General features: G+C 43.3%; 1 protein-coding gene across 2 annotated transcripts in view; it reads left to right on the plus strand.

The window, feature by feature from the left end:
- asic2 (acid-sensing (proton-gated) ion channel 2) overlaps positions 1-5,015 on the plus strand; it is a 427,733-nt gene extending 422,718 nt beyond the window's left edge. For both annotated transcript variants that reach the window (XM_034219441.1, XM_034219440.1), the window contains 3 exons: positions 1,019-1,098; positions 1,700-1,768; positions 3,102-5,015. In XM_034219441.1, coding sequence (XP_034075332.1) covers positions 1,019-1,098; positions 1,700-1,768; positions 3,102-3,203 — 251 coding nt within the window. In that variant the 3' untranslated portion in view covers positions 3,204-5,015. The remainder of the gene's footprint in view (positions 1-1,018; positions 1,099-1,699; positions 1,769-3,101) is intronic.
- The last annotated feature ends 16,765 nt before the right edge of the window (positions 5,016-21,780 follow it).

The raw sequence follows: 21,780 nt of genomic DNA on the forward strand, positions 1-21,780 counted from the left end.
CCTTTTTTTTCCAAACCTGAATTCAGTCTACTTCAGTCATGCTACTATTACAATTATTGAATGAATAAAAGGAAATTGCCCACCTTGGCAGCAGATTTGGATAAGTAATATATAGATGCCTGGTTGTAAGGTCATGGTGTGTGTGACCTACAGTTATCAACAAAATGTTGGCTCCGTGAAATGTTGTGATTTTGCTAGCACTGAGCTGCAATTGATAATTTTGTATATGTATATGTTGTAACAACTATAAATAAAAAGCCGACAGCAGTTAGCCAAAGTGAAGCATGAGCCATTCAAGCTAATGGTCAACAATAGATAGAAAAAAGCAAAAATAAAGCCATAGTTATGGCATTACCAGTTCATTTGAGTGGGGTCGTAAAAACATGGGTAGGGTCTGGGTTTGGGTCTCAGCTGTAGACAAAAAGCTATTATGTTGGCTCGTTGTTCTCATGAGACATTGGTGTTGAGTCTAAATGTGTTTTTGCTGTGGCCAATTATTTGCATTTCACTTTTTCTTGCCCCACAATTATGTTGAGGTGTACTGCACTACAAAAACTTGAAATTTTGCCAAGTCTATTTGTCTAATTTCTAGTCAGAATATGTCTTTACACTTGATATAAGACATAATAACTTCAGAAGTAACACTGCAGTGAGATATCGGGTCTTGTTTTTAGACAATTCATCAACTTGTTAAGTGAAAAAATCTTATTTTGAGTTGTATCTCAGATGAAACACATATTTGTTTACATATTTATTAGAGAATCACCAACTAACATCAGAAAACAGAACACTTTTGAGCATGTGCGGCTTATATTGTAACACAGAATTTCCTAAATCTGGCCAAGATCTGATTTATCTAAATATCCCATCTTATTTCAAGAAATCTAACCAAGCTAATTTTCACTTGTTCTATTGGCAGATGTGTGTACTTTTTGTTGAAGTGAAAACAGCTTGTTTTCATTATTGTTTAACTTGTTTTTCTTCTTTACACTTCTCCTGTGGCTGTGTCCTTCTACAGGTGATATTGGAGGCCAGATGGGTCTGTTCATTGGAGCCAGCATCCTCACTATCCTGGAGCTTTTTGACTATGCTTATGAGGTCAGTCTCAAGTTGCTATTTTCACCACTGTTAAATCATCGAATTACACCCACACACAATCCTCTGCAGGCTCTCACAGCTTTTGTCTGTACATAACATTTTCAGAGCTCTTATTTTCTGGTTTTGCAGTGAAGAGCTATTGCCTTGACCATGAAAGGTGACAACAGAAACAAAGTCACTAATTCAAGTAGCTGACACAAGAGCTATATATTTACTTCGTGCTCGTGTTTTTTCCATTACCTTTGCTTTACTGTCTGGCCCTCTTTAGAGCTCACCACGCTGCTATGGGCTGCACAGGGTTCTGACAGGCACATTATAGTCTTTGTCTCCACTAGGCTTATAGAAAATATACAAGAAAGTCATTTAAAAGTGTTTTTCTTTTTTTATTACCATAAAGAAGTCATTGGGAGATGATACCCTCATGTTGATGACAAACGCAGCTCTAAGGCTTAATTTAACAGCTTAAATGACGTTGCCATATCAACCTCCTCATTTATTTTTACTTTGGGGTCAAATGTTCCTGTGCACTGTGCAGTCATTAATTACAAGTTGAGTTCTCGAATATCAGACTGAGACTGACATTTATTTTCCCGATCTACAGGTAGTAAAAGACAGACTGTTGGATTTACTGAGCAGAGAGGAGGAGGAGGAGAGTCATGGCGAGGATGTGGTAAGAGCGACCTTTAACCCCTCACTTGTCAATCTTTCTCACAGAGTGCTGTGTAAGTGGAGCGTGTAGATACATTGTAATTTCACACACTCTGACCATGCATATCAAACCTTGCCCAATCCTTACCCCTCCACCCAAGCATGCAGAAAGAGCACCCAGGCAAATATAAGGTTGTGTGCAGAGAGACAGTAGCAGGACAAATTGGCTCTCTGGAGAACCTCTTAAAAAGTGAATACAGAAATTAGGACTCTGATGGAACTCTTAACAAACACATCCATCAACATCTGAGTTAAATTGGGGGCGGGTTTGGTTAGAGCGTTGGGCATCAGATCAAGGGGCGTTGGTGAACTCCAGTTCGAATCCCGCCTCGGCCGCCACTGCGTCAGGCCGTTGTGTCCTTGGGCAAGACACTTTACCCGCATTTGCTCCTGTGGGTAATGTCCGCAGTAATGACTCTTACATGTCTAATATGTGTAATGTGTACTTGTAAAGCGCTTTGAGCACCTGTAAAAGCGCTCTAATAAAAAATGTAATGCATTATTATTATTTTATTATTAAATCATCAAAACTCAAAGCTCAGCAAAAGGAGAAGGTTGGGATGGCATTTGCATGACGTAATGTCAGTTGGTAAGAAGTGTTAGGATGGTCAAATAATGTCACTGGACATCACTTGTAAGCGTGTGGCTAAGTTAGCTGAACAAGTGAAGGAGCCAATGGAGCAGCTGCAGATTCAGTGGCAGCACCCTGTTAAAAACGCACAAATAAAGTAATTAACCTATTCCTCCCAACAAAGGACCAAAATACATCCACTACGATCAGTGGATTTGTTTACGCAAAGTGAACTACTCTCATTTGATCCACTTACTGCTAAAATGTAAAAAATACAGGTTATTGTGTCATATTACCATGGCAGCATATTAGTAAAAAGTGCTTAATAACGGTCATGGCGTGCAGAAGTCGATGGTAATAGACCATTTTTTGTTTTAATGTAGTCCGATTACTTTTTTGTTCTGTTAACAACCATGCATGTTGCATAGTTTTCAGCAAGCTGCCCAGCCTATTTCATCCGTTTGACCAAACCCACAGTTTGCCCACAGAGGCTGGAGTTTACAGAGCTGTGCAAACTCATGACAGGTTCATACTCTTCCTGTTAATGACTTGTTGTCTTTCTTCGAAACTGCATTTGTTCCAGATAACCTTATGCTTAATGAGATAATGCTTTTATTAGTATTCAGGGATTTCAAAGCTCCTATCGTTGCTGCAATTGGAGACTTCTCATTTAACCGGAATTAGCAAAGAATGTACAATACACGCCTTTTCATTCTTTTCCCAGAGTTCCTGTGACCCTGTGGCAAACCACTCGGAGTCCATCAGCCACACTGTGACCGTCCCCCTGCAGACAACGCTGGGCACCCTGGAGGAGATTGCCTGCTGAGGCCCTCCCCCCCGCCCCTCAGAGCCCCACACATCCAAAGGCTGCCTCCACTGGGTGGCGCTACATAGGGCAACCTGCAGGACCCTAACAGGGGGGGGAGGAGACGAGGACAAGAACAGGGGGGCGCTGCGCTCTGTCATACCGCCCTATCTGAGGCACTAATGGGGATTAAAGAGCTGTCGGCTGGACTTATCAGCCCTCTCTGTCACCCTGCACTGTACTCTGGTGGGACGGTAGCCTCCGCTGGGCCAGACCTGCAGTGGGGTCTCCACATAGACGCACACAGAAAAGCAGAAACTGGGTGGGCTGACATCCCACAATGGGGTTCTCCCCTGTGCAGCATATCCATGTTACAAACACATTCATATGTCGCTCACTGCCAAATGAACTGTACAAAACTGGTTTTGAACTGCATGCATCTATCGATCTATCTTGCTCTCTTTGCTGGACTGCAGTGTTGCTTTACTGTACATGTGTGCCATTTGTCTCTCTCTAACTGCAGGACAGGCCCGTGAAAGGGCCCAGGTGAGATATAAACTTAGAATGTACAGATTGAACATATGGTTGTTTGAAATCATAGTTCAGATGTGACCAATCCTTAAAAAAACGATTCTAATGAGCGATGTATCGGTGGTTGGTGATGTATGAGCAGGAAAAAAAACACCTTTGCTCTCTGAAAATAGTAAACTCATTATGCAGGCAGCATTTTTATTTTCACCTGTCAGTTTCAGTCGAATCAGTTACTAAAAGGCATGTTTTCTACCTGACTGCCGGGGTGTTAAACTGTTCCCCACAGACATCTTTAAAGGGATGTCATACACTTACTGTTAATGTATGTGAATAAATGACTCGCTGGCTTCTGGCTGCTGCACCCAAAGCAGCACCCAGCTAGAGGTGGAATCTGAATTTATTTGCCTGCCAGAGAGCAAGCCGTGTAGAAAATGTTGCATCGAATAAATATGTGTTTTTTGAACAGTTTTTCATTAGCAGAAGTCAGGGTAATGTTTAAGACAGCTCATACCTCTTTATCAAAGGTGGCATCATATTGTCCTTCACCAATAAAGAAAAAATATTCTGGCAATTAACAAAACAATAAACAAAAGCACGATGGGTTCAGCCAGGATTAGGTAAGGATACAGGGTCTGCTGTGATATGGTGTAAATATCTGTGTTCTGTTTTTTCTCATAAAAGTAGCTACCACAGACATGTCCGAAGCAGAATTGTTCTAAAAAAAAAAGGTCCAGAAGTGACTTCACATTTGTCATTTTGTTCCTTAATGTTACTCGCTCAGTGGTTGACGATGTTACCTAACAGGCAGTAGCATTTTGACGGTTGTTGAATGTGATGCTAAAAATGGAAGACACACTTTGCTGTAAGCACCTGAACCTCTCTGAACTTTCTGTGTCTTCAGAAACAGTTGCATATATACGGCTTTACACCAAAAGCTTGTGTGAGAATATGTGGAAGATTTAGTGTCCATGATCAGTCTCTGTCATCATGGTTATGTACATTACAGGTAGGAATGAATTCAAGTGCTTTGTGAGACTGTTTGACTTATGATTTCCCATCTGTGGCTCAACCTGCCGTCTGTGTGTATCTCATGTTGTCGCTTCAGATGAACACAATCTTCAGCCGTCGGGGGGGCGAGACAAATGTGTCTCACTTCTCGTTCTGATAACGATACCGGCTGATTTCTCTCTCTATTTTGGCTTCAATTGTTATCGCAGGACAGCTTTTTCTCATTTTGTGATGCAGCATACATTGTGTGTTTTTAATGTGAAACATTTAAATAAAAAAAAGGTTGGTTTGCAATGTGTGCGTCCAGTTGTGGCATGGCAAGATTAGGTTTAATGCAACTTTCAATAATAAGGACAACAAAACGTAATGCAATAATAACACAAGACAATATAACAAGACTAATGTGTCTTTCACATGTGCAGTCGATGACTGAAAACAATGGCTCAAAATTGGACGCCTTAATTAAAGATATCTTATGTATAAATGCAATTGGCCTTTCCCCCTCTTTTTCTTCCTCTGCTGAGTTCCATGCCGGTTTAAGAGTATACAGCCATTAAGACAGCACTGTGAGGCTTAAAACTAACATTAGCATGCTAACATGCTTACCTTGAAATGGCTGACAGGCTGACGGGTAGAAGGTGACATGTTTACCATCTGAGTGTGTCAGCAAGCCAACGTGTATTAATTAGCACTTTGAAACTGATGGGAATGTCCTTAGTTTAGCAGGTCATTTGTAATGAACCAAAGTCACAAAAAAGGCCTCAGGATACCAAGAGATGAAAAATCCGGGGATATATTACCATCTGACCTCTGCAGCTAATTCAGAATGCTGCAGCCAAACTGGTCTTCAACCTCCCCAAGTTCTGGTAGCCTTCCGAGCTGTGCGGGGATCAGCCAATTCCTACATGCAGGCCTTGGTTAAACTATACACTCCAGCTTGCCACTCCATCACTGCGAGTGGGACCCAGGTACCCTCAAAAACACTCCTGTTAGCTATCCTGGCTCCTCAGTGGTGGAATCAGCTCCCCATTGACATCAGGACAGGAGAAACTCAAACTGCATATCTTCCTTCGCAAACTGAATACTATGATAGAAAACCACCTGTTTCAATTGTACCTTGGTAATTAAATTATTGGAAATAAAATGTAATTAAAAAGTAAAAATTAGGCCTTGTTACTAATTCACCAGCACTTACAATGGTATGACTTGAATTTCTATGATTGTTGTACTTATTTGAAGTTGCTTGGATAAAAGCGTCAGCCAAATGTAATGTAATGGGATAAGTCACGTTTTTTGATGTAGTATATTCTGAAAGTGAGTCAGACGCGTCTTGTCGCGTCATGTCATCCTGATGGAGCTGCTACAGGAAAAGTCGGGAGGAATTATCCTTTGGGGAAATGTATGTCTGCAGCATTTCCCCATATCCACTCTTTACCAAAATATTTGAACTTATAGACATAACAAGACTGGTGATGCTGCATTGAAAGAAGGAATAAGATGGGATGTATTTATCTCAAATCAAGCTGTGTGAACATAAAAATAAAAAGGCTGCAGTATAGTGCACGATACGAATAAATAACCCAACATTTATTCTAACAAAATGCAGTGGCACACAGAAGTGTTTTGAAGCCTCAATTAAATAAATACTAGAGAGTTGGAGTGAGTGCAATCATCCCCGGCAATGTGTCATGTCTTGGAAGCTTTTTCAAGTGAACGGAGTCGACACAAAGCACCTGAAAACCCTGCATAAAGAAACTGGACAAAAACGAGTCATGCTGTGTCAAATGTACAGTTTCTTGTCAAGATACAACTTCCATCCGGTGTTCATGCTACGTACCCTTTATATTGTCTGAAATGTTCTCTTATTTAGTTTCACACAGCAGCACGCACAATGCACAATGGATGGAGTCACGCCACAGCAGCGAAGAAATCAGCTTGAAACCTGATTGAGCCTGCTGCTCCGTGAAGCTTTGCAGCATATAGGAACATCCTATAGCAACAGCAGAGGGCACTGGCACTCAGATATAGTTATCTTCTCTGCACGTACAGTATGAAATGACATGTGAATGAATGACTGCTAGGAAAGATGACATTCAACTTGAAGATTGCCTCAAAAGCAGAAGCAGGAATGACGGTAATACATGGATGTACTTGTAGGCCTGATATGTGCTCTAGTTTTCAGAGCGGGAGTTTCAATTTCTTTAAGTTAAATATTGTACAAGATTATTCTGGGTTTTTGGTTAACTTCTCTTGTTATTCTACACATTGCCACAGACTCTTATCTGGAGCTGCTGTAGGCTGGGAGTTTATCCTCAGTTCATTTAGCAGATATTTTAGCAGAGGAAATTGCCTGCAGGTCAGCCATAGTGCATCAGTAACTCATTGCTAACAGACTGGATGCCTTTGCAGAGTGGGAACTCACACACAGCAGAAGCTTTACAAGTTCTTCAAAGAGAATTGTAGAAACCATAAGATCTAATACTCCTGTGTGTTTTGGAATTTATTTCGAGAGAAAAATGATCATCCAAATTCAAAAAGTTGAATTTGGGTTTGTAAATAATATAACAGTCCAACAAGTACCAAAAGCCCTGGTACTAAAGGGACCGATAATTCAGGCCTGCTTCTTTAGTTTGTGTGATTCATTTTGTATTAGTGTTTCTAACAAAGGTATTTGTTGAAGATTTGTAAGGTTTAACATCCGCTTTTCCAAAAGCATGCTCTATGGCTTCATGGCATTATAAGCACAACTATTTGTTTCTATCTCAATGAAACACATAGACTGAAACATCTCTGTGTCTCTTCAACTTGCCTCTGATCTTATAATAACATGTACTTGCAAAAACTGTGGAAACTACACTGCACACAACTATTATTTTCATTATCTATTAAATTGTCTTTATTTTATTATTTGTTCTATTATCCATTAATAAATATATTGTTTATAATGAATCATCAAAATAGTTGAGTTTTCTGTTGACTAACTAATTTACTCTCTAGTGCAACCTTTATGAAACAATTACTTTGAGTGTAACGTTGATGTTACCTCAAGCTGTTTTATCCTATGGACAGGCCACTAGCTCCTCTGCTCATGAACTTAACTTTTAGGATTTGTTTGTTGGCATGTTAGCTGAGAAAAAAAACAAAAAAAAAACTCATTTTAATAAGCTGGAAACGAGAGTCCTAATTTGTTGCAGATTTCACATCAGTACATCAAAGAAGCACATACTTTATCCCCTGTTTCCTTTGATCAAGGTTCAATATGTTCTGTCAGATCATTTGCCAAATATTTGTATTCACGGTCAATTTGACTCAACATAACTCAGGAATAGATTGTGAAGCTGCACCGAATACATCGACACAATATCCACTTCAAGCCAACCTGAGAAATGTGCCACCTGAGCCGGTGTACTATTTACATTACATTACATTTTACATTGCATTTAGCTGACGCTTTTATCCCAAGCGACTTACAATAAGTGCGTTCGACCAACAAAATACAAACTTGAAGAAAACAGAATCATATAAGTACATCAGGCTTCATAGAGCAAAAACATTTCAAGTGCTACTCAACTGGCTTTAGATAAGCCAGTCCTTTATTAGTATATAAGTGCTTTGTTAATAGTTCTATCGCTCGAAGTGGAGTCGAAAGAGATGAGTTTTCAGTCTGCGCCGGAAGATGTGCAAGCTATCTGCTGTCCTGATGTCAATGGGGAGCTCATTCCACCATCTTGGAGCCAGGATAGCAAACCCATGTGTTTTTGCCGATGGGAACTTGGATTTACATTGTGAGTTTAGCATTACATTTAGTTTATTCCATCATCCTCCGTTTCTACAATAGGTGTTTCAACAAAAAGAACAAGGCTAAAATCTTTGTCTTTTTACTATTGGATATTATATTGAATTATTTCTATGAATAACAACAGCATGTTTTTAAGTCAAAGAACAGAACATCAAATTGAAGTTTGATTTCATCTTCTCAACTTCGCAGATAATCACATGCTTTTATACTCTACACGTTCATGTTAGGGAGAGTAATGTGACAGTGAGCAGATTCAGGAAAAAAAGGAAAGATAATTGGACTTTGAACAAAGAGAAAATCGTACATCGACATTAAGGCAGTCCCTAAAGAGCTGAGTGAAGTACAGAACATGTCAGGCAGAGAGATTGAATGGGAGGCTTCATTTCTCTTCTGACAAAGTGGATTTCTCCATTGTCCAACCTTCAAGAAACCATTTCCCTCCTGATTTATTGGAAACCTATACCTCAGTTGGCCACCACCTCAATCTCTATTATTAAGGCCATGCAAATGTAATATAAAAAAAGAGAAATGTGTGACAAAATTGCATTTCCAACTCAAACATACACCAAAGGTTTATACTCCACCATACTGAGTATTTCATGTGTATGCATCTAGACAGTATATTTACTGAATTCAATTAGAATATAGTTTGTTTTTCTAGGGAACACCATGTGCCCTCAACAGAACAAAGTAACAGACATGACAGCAATATTTTTATTTCACGCAGACATTTACTGGCCATGACCTGGGGCTGATTCATAATTAATTACCTGACGACTGTGTTTATTGCTTAGCTCATACCTCCAGAGGGCAGTTTCATTGTACCCTTTCAAAGAGCCCTTGGGAAATTAGTGCCAATTGTAATAGTTAACTTTGCTAATAATCCACTCCGCTAATGCAACGTCACCTGACCGACTGTCGTGTGTCAACACTTTGGAGATCCTTTGCGATAATTTTAGTACCACGGTGTGTCATAATCATTTCTGATACATTGCTGCAGACATCATCACACATGCCTCTCAAATGGTCATGGCCTGATGAGCTAAAGCCCCGTACAAATTCCCTTAAAGGGATTTACAGGAAGACTTTGAAAGTGAAGTTCTAAATGTGTGTGTGTGTGTGTGTGTGTGTGTGTGTGTGTGTGTGTGTGTGTGTGTGTGTGTGTGTGTGTGTGTGTGTGTGTGTGTGTGTGTGTGTGTGTGTGTGTGTGTGTGTGTGTGTGTGTGTGTGTGTGTGTGTGTGTGAGTGTGTGTGTAAACCACTAAACCACTCTTATGAATGTGGTGATCAACAATTGTATATATTCAAATGCCTTTTGTGGATAATATAATAAGCCGGCGTTGAAGCAATTAAGTATTACATTTGTTAAAATGTAAAGTAAGACAATGTGTTTCCTGACTGAATCTATATCTCTGACCGTAATATTTGTACGTTAGTTTGAACTACACAAACAGGTTAGTTAAAAATGTGTTCATCCCTTTTTATCAAGTCAATGCTGATTGTCTCTTCCTTAAAGATGAATCTCTATTCACCTGATGTGGTTTGGCAAGAACAACCACAACCAGCACATGGCGAACAGTACTTCACTTATTATTACCCTGAGACTGTCTTGATCCTTTACAGGAGGACCCACCTTTTTGGGTAGTAAGTATTCAAATAGTTCAAATGTAAAGTGAGGGCTGCCGGATAGCTCAGTGGTTGGAGCTGCCTAGTAAACCGATTTGAATCCCGAACTTGTCAACCATTACAGGCAATGTCCTCTCTTCTGTCTCCCCCTTGCAATCTATAGCTCAAATAAAGAGATTGTCATGTAAGGAAAAGTTTTTCCTGACAGTTCTCTGAGATAAGCAGTAGTTGGGAATAAAAACAGTTGAACTGTAGGTTTCCAGACGGGTTGGGCTTAGTTCAACCATTTTTATTGAGATTGTTAACATTTAATTTAAAAAAGTGAACTGTAAGATTTGTTGGTTTGTTTGAACTACACCAAAAAGGTGATGTTAAATAAAAAAACGTGTTCATCACTTGTTATCAAGTCAATGCTGATTTTCTCTTCCTTATAGAATAGATGAATCTCTATTCTCCTAAAGTGTTTTGGCAAGAACAACCACCACCAGCACATGGTAAAGAGTACTTCTGATGAAAAGGTCCAGCAGTTTCAGGGAAACGACATCCCTGAGTACAGCGAGGCTAACTGTTTCTTCACCAATGGTGGTTATAAGTACTCTCCCTCCAGCCTCCAGTGATGCAGAGCCAGTCGCTGCTTTACCCCCAAAGCAACAATTTGTGGCAAGAAACAGCCGGCTGGTTCCCTGTGGAGAACCACATGCTGGAGCGGCAGACAGAAGCAGAAGCACCAACCATTATGTGAAGAGACACATTTAAACATCATGAAGGAGGCTCTGGAGATGGAAAGCAAAGCCTGACCCGCGCGAGAGAGGCCGTTCAGAGAGAGTGTGCTGAGGAAAGAAATACCTTTCAGTTGGAAAAGGACTACATGAAAAAGGAAAGAGAAACCTTTAACAAAGAACTCAGGGAACCACTTGTTTAGAGTCGGTGAGGACCTGATAATTTATTCCGGTAAATTACTCTGACCTACTAATTTACCTGACCGAAGTTATTGAGTCTATGTAAGTTTACTGCTTGGCTCAGATCCGCAACGTCAGCAAGATCTCACCTCTATTAACTCCCCGAAGAACCAGGTTCAATTAACTGCTGTTTCTATTCAGACAACTCTTTTTAATCTGTTTAAGCGATCCCGAAGGATTTTGATATCAGTAAATTGAGTGTGTTCCTACCTAAGTGTGTGTGGCAGGGTGCAGTCTTACCTTTGAAGCAGGAGAGGAGAGCACAGGTGTCTTTTAAGTTATCCCAGTCCAAAAGGTAGGATCAGTTTATTTGAAGAAAAATAGGTCCAAACTAATACAGGGTTTTTACCTTCTCTCTTTACAACATTATAATCATACTAAAAAAAATGATGCTGTGATCATGTTCAAATAGGAAACTTTAATTCACAGTCTTACATTTATTACCAAAATGTTTAACTTCAACTGCCCAATTCAGTGACCTTTTAAAATCTCCCGATAGAATTTAGAGGCATTTTCTCATAAAAAGACCGGTGTTAATAAAAAGCGCATTCAACTTTTCATTCACCAAATCAATTCACATCAATTTCATACCTTTTTTCCGACACAGACGGCGGGAATAACATTCAAAAACCCATTCCTATCCGCATGAATTCGGAGGAAGGTCCTCACAGGTGGCGGTACTAATATTCATACACGTTTTCCGACACAGACGGCGGGAATAAAATTCAAAAACCCATTCCTATCCGCATGAATTCGGAGGAAGGTCCTCACAGGTGGCGGTACTAATATTCATACACGTTTTCCGACACAGACGGCGGGAATAAAATTCAAAAACCCATTCCTATCCGCATGAATTCGGAGGAAGGTCCTCACAGGTGGCGGTACTAATATTCACAAACACATCTCTCATCAAATCATTCCACTCAGCCAACAACCAAGAAATTTGAGAGATATTTACCAAGTTTGAGAGAACCTTACCGAGAGCTATTAACCCAGCTCTGAAGGACAGAGCCTACCGGGAGAGCAGTAGCGTGGCGTGGGAAAAAAATTAGGGGAAGCCAATAATACGTCCTTTCTTTTGGGTCGGGGGTGTGGTGGTCAATGTAATAACGTAACCAGATGAGTGATTACAGCACCCGGTATCATTTACACACATGTTTATCAGATGCAGGACTTACACACGCCTGTTATCTAACCGACAGGTCCGCACGCACTCTCCAGCCGAAACTCTAATAAGCATTCATTCACAAACTAAATCAGGAGACCTTTAACGTTTTACGTCCGATTCATTCCTTTTTTTCTCTCTGTACACAGCTCCAGTTTGGGCATTGGCCTGTCATCAGATTGTATTTGTTGTTGCTGCTGTAGCGGAAGTTTAGTACAATTACTTTTGATGAAATACTCCAAATCTCCACCCTCCATAATTGCACTTGCTTCAGTTGCTTGATACTTTCTAACGGCGGTGAGAGCAGGGGCGGATCTACCGGGGTGGCAACTGCCACCCTAAACAATAGCCTTGCCACCCCAGCTGCCACCCCAGTTGGCATCTTTGTTTTGATAGAAAAGTTGTGGCTCATCTGACATTTATGAGAGAAAATCTCTAATGTCCGAGTGCAAGTGAATGCAGCACAAGACGCGAGTCTTGTAACCCCTCCCCCGGCCCTGGTGCGAGACTGGAAATATGATTGATGGCGAATTCAGTTGAACGGGGGACGGCGCAAAACGAGAAGCATTTCGGACCCAAGTAGACGGAAGGAATGAGGTATTTGCGATCTACAATTACAGAGAAGAGAATGTCAAGTTTGGCTGTACTCAGCATTGAATCAAAACGCACTAAAGCTTTGGATCTTAATACGTTTGTGAGGCGTTTTGCTGAACAAAATGGTAATCGCCGCATTCAGCTGTAATAGGCATGCCAACTTGATGCTCTGCTCACGGATGACTCGATGAGCATAACTATGGAGTCAGATTTGGGTCAATATTCTAGCGCGTAAAACAAGCTACTCACGAGCGGAAAATGTGCTTTTACACGCGCATAAAATGACCCTCGCGCGCAGTTTTCTAACAGGTTCGTTATCCACTGACCTTATTTTGAGCTATTTTCCAAAATCCTATGGAGAACTCCCATTGCTTTTTTGTCGAGGGAAACCATTCTTATTATACATCCATGAGGGAAACCGAGGGCAGCTTACTTCCGGATTTTAGGACGCGTCACTGCAACACTAAGTTGATGCGATTTGATTGGATTGTGAGGCAAGGGAAGCCAGCCGCCTCTGGCTTCCCTTGGCATGGCCCTGACCAATCACAGGTTGGCAGGGGCATCAAGTGAGCCTCATCTGATTGGTCAATCCCTCCATTTTTTTCCACCAAGGGAAGCCAGAGTCGGCTGGCCTCCTCTCGCAACAGTGAGTGCAATCTACTGTTTCACCATAACATCTAGAGGGGCGCTGTTTGTTTCACTCTTTGTAAAATACTCAATGAGAATGGGGGAGAGACGGGCCGGCAGCAACACACAGCAAAGGAGAATTATCGAAACAAAACAAAGTGTTTTTATTTATTTATTTAAATTATAACTACAATCCGAAAAAACAGGGGAAGCCTGGCTTCCCTTGGCCTCCGGGAGAAAACGCCACTGCGGGAGAGAGTATACCAGGGGAAACCCCCCTCTCTCTCGCTCCCTCCAGAAAGCCAGTCCCTTTATGCTAAAAAAAAAAGGATAGAAACCCTCATAAACACCTCCTTAATACCCAACCAATGAAACAAAACTGGGCATGGCCTCTGATGTACAGGGCTGGACATGACCAGACATATTCTATAGCTTATGGCATAAGACACACCTTCCCATGTTTGTGTAAAAAGGACATGACCCCTGTAGGACTTGAAAAATATTATTCTCGGCTATGACATAACCTCATTTTTGAGGCCTCAATGTGTTTCTCCTTAAGTCAGGAGCCCCCCTCCCTGTGCACCCATGTGAGAGGAGAGGGGAAAAAACTGCCTTCTTCCTTATCAGTGACACCCATAACTCATTATAGGCCTTACACTCAACTTAACAAACCACTTGGTTTTGTTTATTTTGTAACTATAGAAAAACCTAAAATATGAAGCATTTTCATTGTGGGTTATACAAGAATATAATTGATTATATTTGATTATAACTAACTTTTGTTTTAAGTATTCAACATACTATGAAACTCTCAACACCCTCTTTTTAAAATGCAAAGTTATCAAACAGCAACAGATAAAATTGTAAGCATACATACATATTCAAAAACCATCAAGAAGCATTCTCATTATGGGTTCATACAAGAATATGATTGATCATATATGATTTATAATTAACTTTCGTTTTAAGTATTCACTTCATACTATGATCTCAACACACTTATGGAAAGAAAGGCCTTTCAAGAGGAAAATGATGCTATGGTTGATGAAAGGATGAGATGGCCATGATGAAGAAGGCCTACATTCATGAAAATACAGGCATCCAAATAACTAGAAATGCTCTAAAGTTCCAAAAACAAATGACATCAACCAAAAAGGCCACCACAAGCAGTGCGGTCAACATCTCTGAAAAATCCTCTCCATTTGGGCCTGCAAGGACAAACAGGAAACATGCACGAGGAAACCACCTGAGATATTCATATGGACACTAAAATGTTGTGCATAACTGTGTATGCAATTTATTCCATCTGTATGTGCATACTTTGAATACAATTCTGAGCTGTGTTTTCAGCAATGAAGGTGTCTTTTTTGCATCTAATTAATATGTGTCAGTAAACTAAAGGGACACTGCAGCAAAAACCTATTAGAAATCACAACACTCTTTGTTATGAACATTTATTGAAATGCATGTATATTTCATATATTTTCTAACTGTCACTAATGGAGTTTTCAAAATGTGGCATAATAAATACAGGAAGCAGGCTGTGTATGTGTGTGTGTGTGGGGGGATATGTGTGTATATGTGTGTATATGGGTATATATGGTGTGTGGTGTTAATGTGCACAAATTATAGAAGTATGCTTTTGGATTTTTACTTAAAGGTTTCTGACACATTTGAATTCAACACCTCTTCCGGGTCTGTTAGTCATTTCGGGATGACTTGAAAACATGTCATTATAAAATGGCCAACTTTGCCATAACCCCTTCAACACAAAACTTCCTCTATCTTGCTAAAGTAAATAAATAACCCACATTTAATATTAAAATGTTGATTTAAATTAAAATTGGACAATTTCAAATCCACAATCAACAATCACAGTCACTATAACAGATACAGTATGTGGTGTGGTGTGTGTGTGTGTGTGTGTGTGTGTGTGTGTGTGTGTGGTGTGTGTGTGTGTGTGTGTGTGTGTGTGTGTGTGTGTGTGTGTGTGTGTGTATGTGTGTGTGTGCGTGCGTGCGTGCGTGCGTGAGTGTGCGTGTGCTCTTCAATAAAATGTATTGTGCCAAACAGTGATAGATAACACAGCCTGAGGGGGAGAGCAATGAAATCAAGGACACAAGGGAAACCTTTAGAGAGGAGCCTCCGCTAGTGCAATCATTTCTTCTGTGGCTCATCCATCACTGAGAAAATCTACTTGGTGCAAGTGACATTATAGAAAAAGTCATCTGGGGAGATTACTATGTGGCCTTCACGCTGTACTGTACCCAAGAGGCAACACAGATGACATTAGATGGGCTGATAGTGGAGAGCAGACCCCCGCTGTGTGTTATCATTACCACATATTGAGTTCTGATTCAACCACAAGTGTCATTTTTCAGAATCACTCCTGAGAAATATGTATTTAGCAGCTTTTTATTTCATCTTGTTTCTCACTGCACTAAAGTAAGTAAACAAAGTGGAGTGTTTGACATGGCTCTTGGTGCCTGGAGGCAATAAGAATCAGGATGTTGACATTGTCCTTACAAAACTATTTTAGGGTGAACAGCTTTAACAGTCTCCTGCTAAAATTATCTACTCTATAATTGGCTGCCACATGTCCTGCTTGTGCCATCTAGTGGTCACAGCTCACTAGATTATGTTCTTACATTATACAAAGGTGTTATATTATTGCATAACCATGCATGACGTGGTAAGTTTAGTGATAAAAAATACCAAACATCTTTGTTTGGACAGACACATTTTTTTATGATGAAAATATTAGATGTCCTATTTGCAAGAGTACACAAAAATATCACTAGGCCACCAGGGTGGGTGGAGGGGGTCAGGAGGACGGGACTGAGCTGACCGCCCAGAGGCACAGCAGAGGACCAGGAAGGGATCTCGGGCGGACGGCCCGGGGGCAAGGCAGAGTCCAAGGTGGGGGTTATGGAGGGGCGAAGGCCACCGCGGGCGAACTCAGGGGGCCGAGCATGAGGGCGAGGACTGCGGCCGGAAAAGTCAGGGGGCCGAGCATGCAGGCGAGGACCGCGGCCGGAAGAGTCAGGGGGCCGGGCCCGAGGGCGAGGACCGCGGCAGGAAGAGTCAGGGGGCCGGGCTCGAGGGCGAAGACCGCGGCTCTCAGGGGGCCGGGCTCGAGGGTCAAGACCGCGGCTCTCAGGGGGCCGGGCTCGAGGGTGAAGACTGCGGCTCTCAGAGGGCCGGGCTCTCAGAGGGCCGGGCTCGAGGGCGAAGACTGCGGCTCTCAGAGGGCCGGGCTCGAGGGCGAAGACCAGACAGCTCCGGAGGCCGGGCAGGAAGGCGCTGACGGGACAGTGCCGGAGGCCGGGCAGGACCCGGTGTCGGAGCTGGTGGGACAGGTCTCGGCAGGATCCCCCACGGAAGAGGACCAGGACACGGGATTTGCAGGACCCCCGGCAGGAGAGCAGTCGGCGGGGCCTCCAACGGCACAGGACATAGGATTGGCAGGACCCCCGGCAGGAGAGTAGACGGCGGGACCTCCAACGAGACAGGACAAAGGGTTGGCAGGACCCCCGGCAGGAGAGTAGTCGGTGGGACCTCCAACGAGACAGGACAAGGAGCTGGCAGGAACCCCGGCAGGAGAGTAGACGGCGGGACCTCCAACGAGACAGGACAAAGGGTTGGCAGGACCCCCGGCAGGAGAGTAGTCGGCGGGGCCTCCAACGGCACAGGACAAAGGGTTGGCAGGACCCCCGGCAGGAGAGTAGTCGGCGGGACCTCCAACGAGACAGGACAAAGAGCTGGCAGGACCCCCGGCAGGAGAGTAGACGGCGGGACCTCCAAGGGGACAGGACAAAGGGTTGGCAGGACCCCCGGTAGGAGAGTAGTCGGCGGGGCCTCCAACGGCACAGGACAAAGGGTTGGCAGGACCCCCGGCAGGAGAGTAGTCGGCGGGACCTCCAACGAGACAGGACAAGGAGCTGGCAGGACCCCCGGCAGGAGAGTAGACTGCGGGACCTCCAACGGGACAGACATACGATTGGTAGGACCCTCGGCAGAGGAGTAGTCGACGGGGCCTCCAACGGGACAGGACATGGAGTTGGCAGGACCCCCAGCGGAACCTCCAACGGACCAGGACATTGGGTAGGGACTTGAGACGTGACTCGAGAAGGGACTCGAGAGGAGACTCGAGAGGAGACTCGAGAGGGGAACCAAGGGGGAACTCGAGACATGACTCGAGAGGGGACTCGAGACATGACTCGAGAGGGGACCCAAGGGGGAACTCGAGAGGGGACTCGAGAGGGGACTCGAGAGGAGACTCGAGAGGAGACTCGAGAGGGGACCCAAGGGGGGAACTCGAGAGGGGACTCGAGAGGGGACTCGAGAGGAGACTCGAGAGGAGACTCGAGAGGGGAACTAGAGAGGGGACTAGAGGAGGGACTAGAGGAGGGACTAGAGGAGGAACTAGAGAAGGGAACTCGAGAGGGGACTTGGGAGGGGAACTAGAGAGGGGACTCGAGAGGGGACTAGAGAGGGGACTAGAGCAGGGACTAGAGGAGGGACTAGAGGAGGGACTAGAGGAGGGACTAAAGGAGGGACTAGAGGAGGGACCCGGAGAGGGGACTCGAGAGGGGACTCGAGAGGGAACTGGAGAGGGGACTCGAGAGGGGACTGGAGAGGGGACTCGAGAGGGGACTCGAGAGGGGACTCTGGTAGGAACTTGAGAGGTGACTAGAGAGGGGACTCGAGAAGGGACTCGAGAGGGGACTTGAGAGGGAACTGGAGAGGGAACTGGAGAGGGAACTGGAGAGGAGACTTGAGAGGGGACTCGAGAAGGGATTTGAGAGGAGACTGGAGAGGAGACTTGAGAGGGGACTCGAGAAGGGATTTGAGAGGAGACTGGAGAGGGGACTAGAGAGGGGACTCGAGAGGGGACCCGAGAGGGGACCCGAGAGGGGACCCGAGAGGGAACTCGAGAGGGGACCCGAGAGGGAACTCGAGAGGGGACCGAGAGGGAACTCGAGAGGGGACCCGAGAGGGGACCGAGAGGGAACTCGAGAGGGGACCCGAGAGGGAACTCGAGTGGGGACCCGAGAGGGAACTCGAGAGGGGACTCGAGAGGGAACTCGAGAGGGGACTCGGGTAGGAACTCGAGAGGGGACATGAGTCGGTCGGTACGCCGACAGGACACGGGGAGCTGGCGTTGTCATGCCATGTAGCCGAAACTGGAGTCGAGCCCATGGCCTCCGGGGCCGATACTGAAGCCGGAACCATGGCTGCTGGGGCCGGAACCATGGCTGCGGGGGCCGGAATTGAAGCCAGAATCATGGCTGTAAGGTCCGGTTCTGGAGCCGGAAACATGGCTGTAAGGTCCGGTTCTGGAGCCGGAAACATGGCTGTAAGGTCCGGTTCTGGAGCCGGAAACATGGCTGTAAGGTCCGGTTCTGGAGCCGGAAACATGGCTGAATGGGCCGGCTCTGGAGCCGGAATTGAAGCCAGAATCATGGCTGCTGGGTCCGGCGCGGAAGCCTGGACCCTGGCTGTGTAAGCCAGGTAATCCAGTATGGACGCAAAGCTGCGTGGGCCGGTATTGGAGCATGGAGGCATGGCTGCTGGGTCCGGCACTGGAGCCGGAACCATGGCTGTTGGGGCCTGTACTGGAGCCGGAACCATGGCTGCTGGGGCTCGGGCTGCTAGCCTGGCCTTGCGACGACTCCTCTTAGCAGCCTCCTGAATACTCCGTGGACCTCCATAAGCCAGACGAGTTCCGGAATACGACTCCTGGACAGGAGCAGGAACTGGGGCAGAAGCACGGGTTGACTTCAGGTGGAACCCACCAAGGCGTATGGTGCCAGATTGGGAAATGGGAGACAGGGAGCTAGCATGCCTGGGGCTAGCAGGCCGGGAATCACATGCTTGAAGGAAGTCCAAAATCCAGTCAGGTAAGAACTCTACAAAATATGGGTTCTCTGCTGCCAACCGGAGCGCCTCTACCAGAGCGGCCCTCTTCTGCCGAACACTGGACGCTCCCTTCCACCAATCGAAGCAGCAAGCCAGATAGAAAGTTAAATGCTGTAATTCAACCTCCCATGGATCATCTGCTGGGTCCAATTTGTGGTCGGTTCGTTCTGTCACGGTGTGTGAAGCAGGTAGGACCCAAATGCAGATAAAGTGAAACTTCCTTTATTTCAAGGCTAGGTGAACAACAAAGACAAAACAGAACACTCACCAACGAACTAGTCATGACAAAAGACGAACCGACAAAGACAGACAGAAAAAACAGAACTTAAATACACACAAGACTAATCACAGAAACAAGACACAACACAGACAGAAACAGGCAAGACAGGAAGTGAAGACCTTTCAACATAAAACATGAAACAAGACAAGACACCATAAAGACAGATCGTGACAAAAACACTTCTGTTTCTGACTGATAATAATCTCAACTCCATTATTCAAAGAGGGAAATGAGTGACAGGTTCACCTTTTTACTTTTGAAGGTCATCTCATTCATCTCCAGAAAAAGCCCTTAGGTGAAAGCCAAGTCTATCATCCACTATATCTTCTATCGACTTCTAAAGCTGAATGATATCCAGTCTGCCTCATACACAGAGGCCACTGTGCCCAACACCATATAGCTGTAATTTAATCTGGCTTTAATTATAGTTCAATAAATCATCATCATTATAGCTGCCTCCAAGGCCATGTTCATCTTTTATATTATTTTCTACTATCCTTGCCTCAAACATACTATCACTACTTTCACTTACTAAACAATGTTGACATCTTAAACTTCTGTTATTTTTTAAATACGTTTAAAATAGATCGTTTCAAACACTTCAATCCAAGCTCAATTGAAAACTATTATAATGAACTGTTAATCATTATAGGTCCAAACAAACCCAGGGCTTATTATATTTCACTGCATGATCTCACTCTGCTTTGTTTTGTAAATGTGTTTGCTTTGTCCGTGAGGAAATCTAATTCCTAAACAGATGTTCTCATTCTGCATAACCACATATGTGGAAGATAAATTCAGTCTATACTAATTATAATTATATTAAATAACAAGATTTTTCAATATAAAATGTTAAATCTTCATAAAATATGGCAAAAACACTGATGGAGATTTATTTTACTAGTGTCCTTCTATTCATTCTCCACTGGTGTCCTTGCCTCAGTTCATGTTTCTCTGTATGCACAGGCAGCAGAGTTTGGCCTTAGACCTTGAGCACCTGTAGGAGATGAACTGGTGCCTGTTTCCTTAAACTCTCTTCATCCGCTGTGTTATGAGATGACCTCTTTACTTCTGAATATGCAAGAAACAAGATTGGAATTTACACACGGCATCTATTGCACGTCTGTCCGTCCTGGGAGAGGGATCCCTCCTCTGTTGCTCTCCCTGAGGTTTCTCCCATTTTTCCCTTTAAACTGTGGATTTTCTCCGGAAGTTTTTCCTTGTACGATGTGAGGGTCTAAGGACAGAGGGTGTCGTATTGTCATACTGATATTCTCTACAAACTGTGAAGTCCACTGAGACAAATGTAACATTTGTGATATTGGGCTATATAAATAAACATTGATTGATTGATTGGAAACAGTCTCTTCTTCAGGTAATGATATGCAATGAGTCAGAATGTCAATCTTATCTGATCGCTGACCTATGGGGCCTGCTTCCCTGTAAGAAACGTAAATATATGTATTGCTGATGGAATGTTGGATTACTGGCTTTCTTTTGGTTAAAGGAACCATTTGGATTACATAATCTCAGAGCTGGTTGGGCAAAGGTTGTGTAACAGGAAATGTCTTTGTCAATTCCCAAGCCGTAACTTCCAATGAATGTCAGGGTCTCAAATCAGATCGAAGCTCTCCTGTCTCCGTTGGTTCCAATTATTTGCTACAAGAGATTCATCAAAAAATTAAAATAAAAGAGGTGTGTCCTACTTGTCCAGCATGTGGATTTGTACTGACTTTATAATCATATTATAGAATGTCATAAATTAAATACTAAAGTATGATGAAAATATCATGGAAAACGTCATAGATGTTGTGACAAAATAGTATAATTTGTAGAAAATATCATGAAAAAAAGAATAGTGTAGTACGTCAAAAATATAATAAAAAAAGATTTCAATGCTAACAAAACATTATGTTTTGTAAGGACACACACACATATATTAAGCTGTTAGTCTAAAAAGAGTAGAAAATACTTATTTAAACAATGTACTTTTGTACAATTTGTTGTGTTTGCCCAAACGGCTTTAACTTCTAAAGTAGCTGCTGATGATTATTTTTTCACTATACCAAGGAAATGAAAATGTTTGA

This window comes from Gymnodraco acuticeps, unplaced genomic scaffold (genome assembly GCF_902827175.1).
Source record: "Gymnodraco acuticeps unplaced genomic scaffold, fGymAcu1.1, whole genome shotgun sequence".
NCBI lineage: Eukaryota > Metazoa > Chordata > Actinopteri > Perciformes > Bathydraconidae > Gymnodraco > Gymnodraco acuticeps.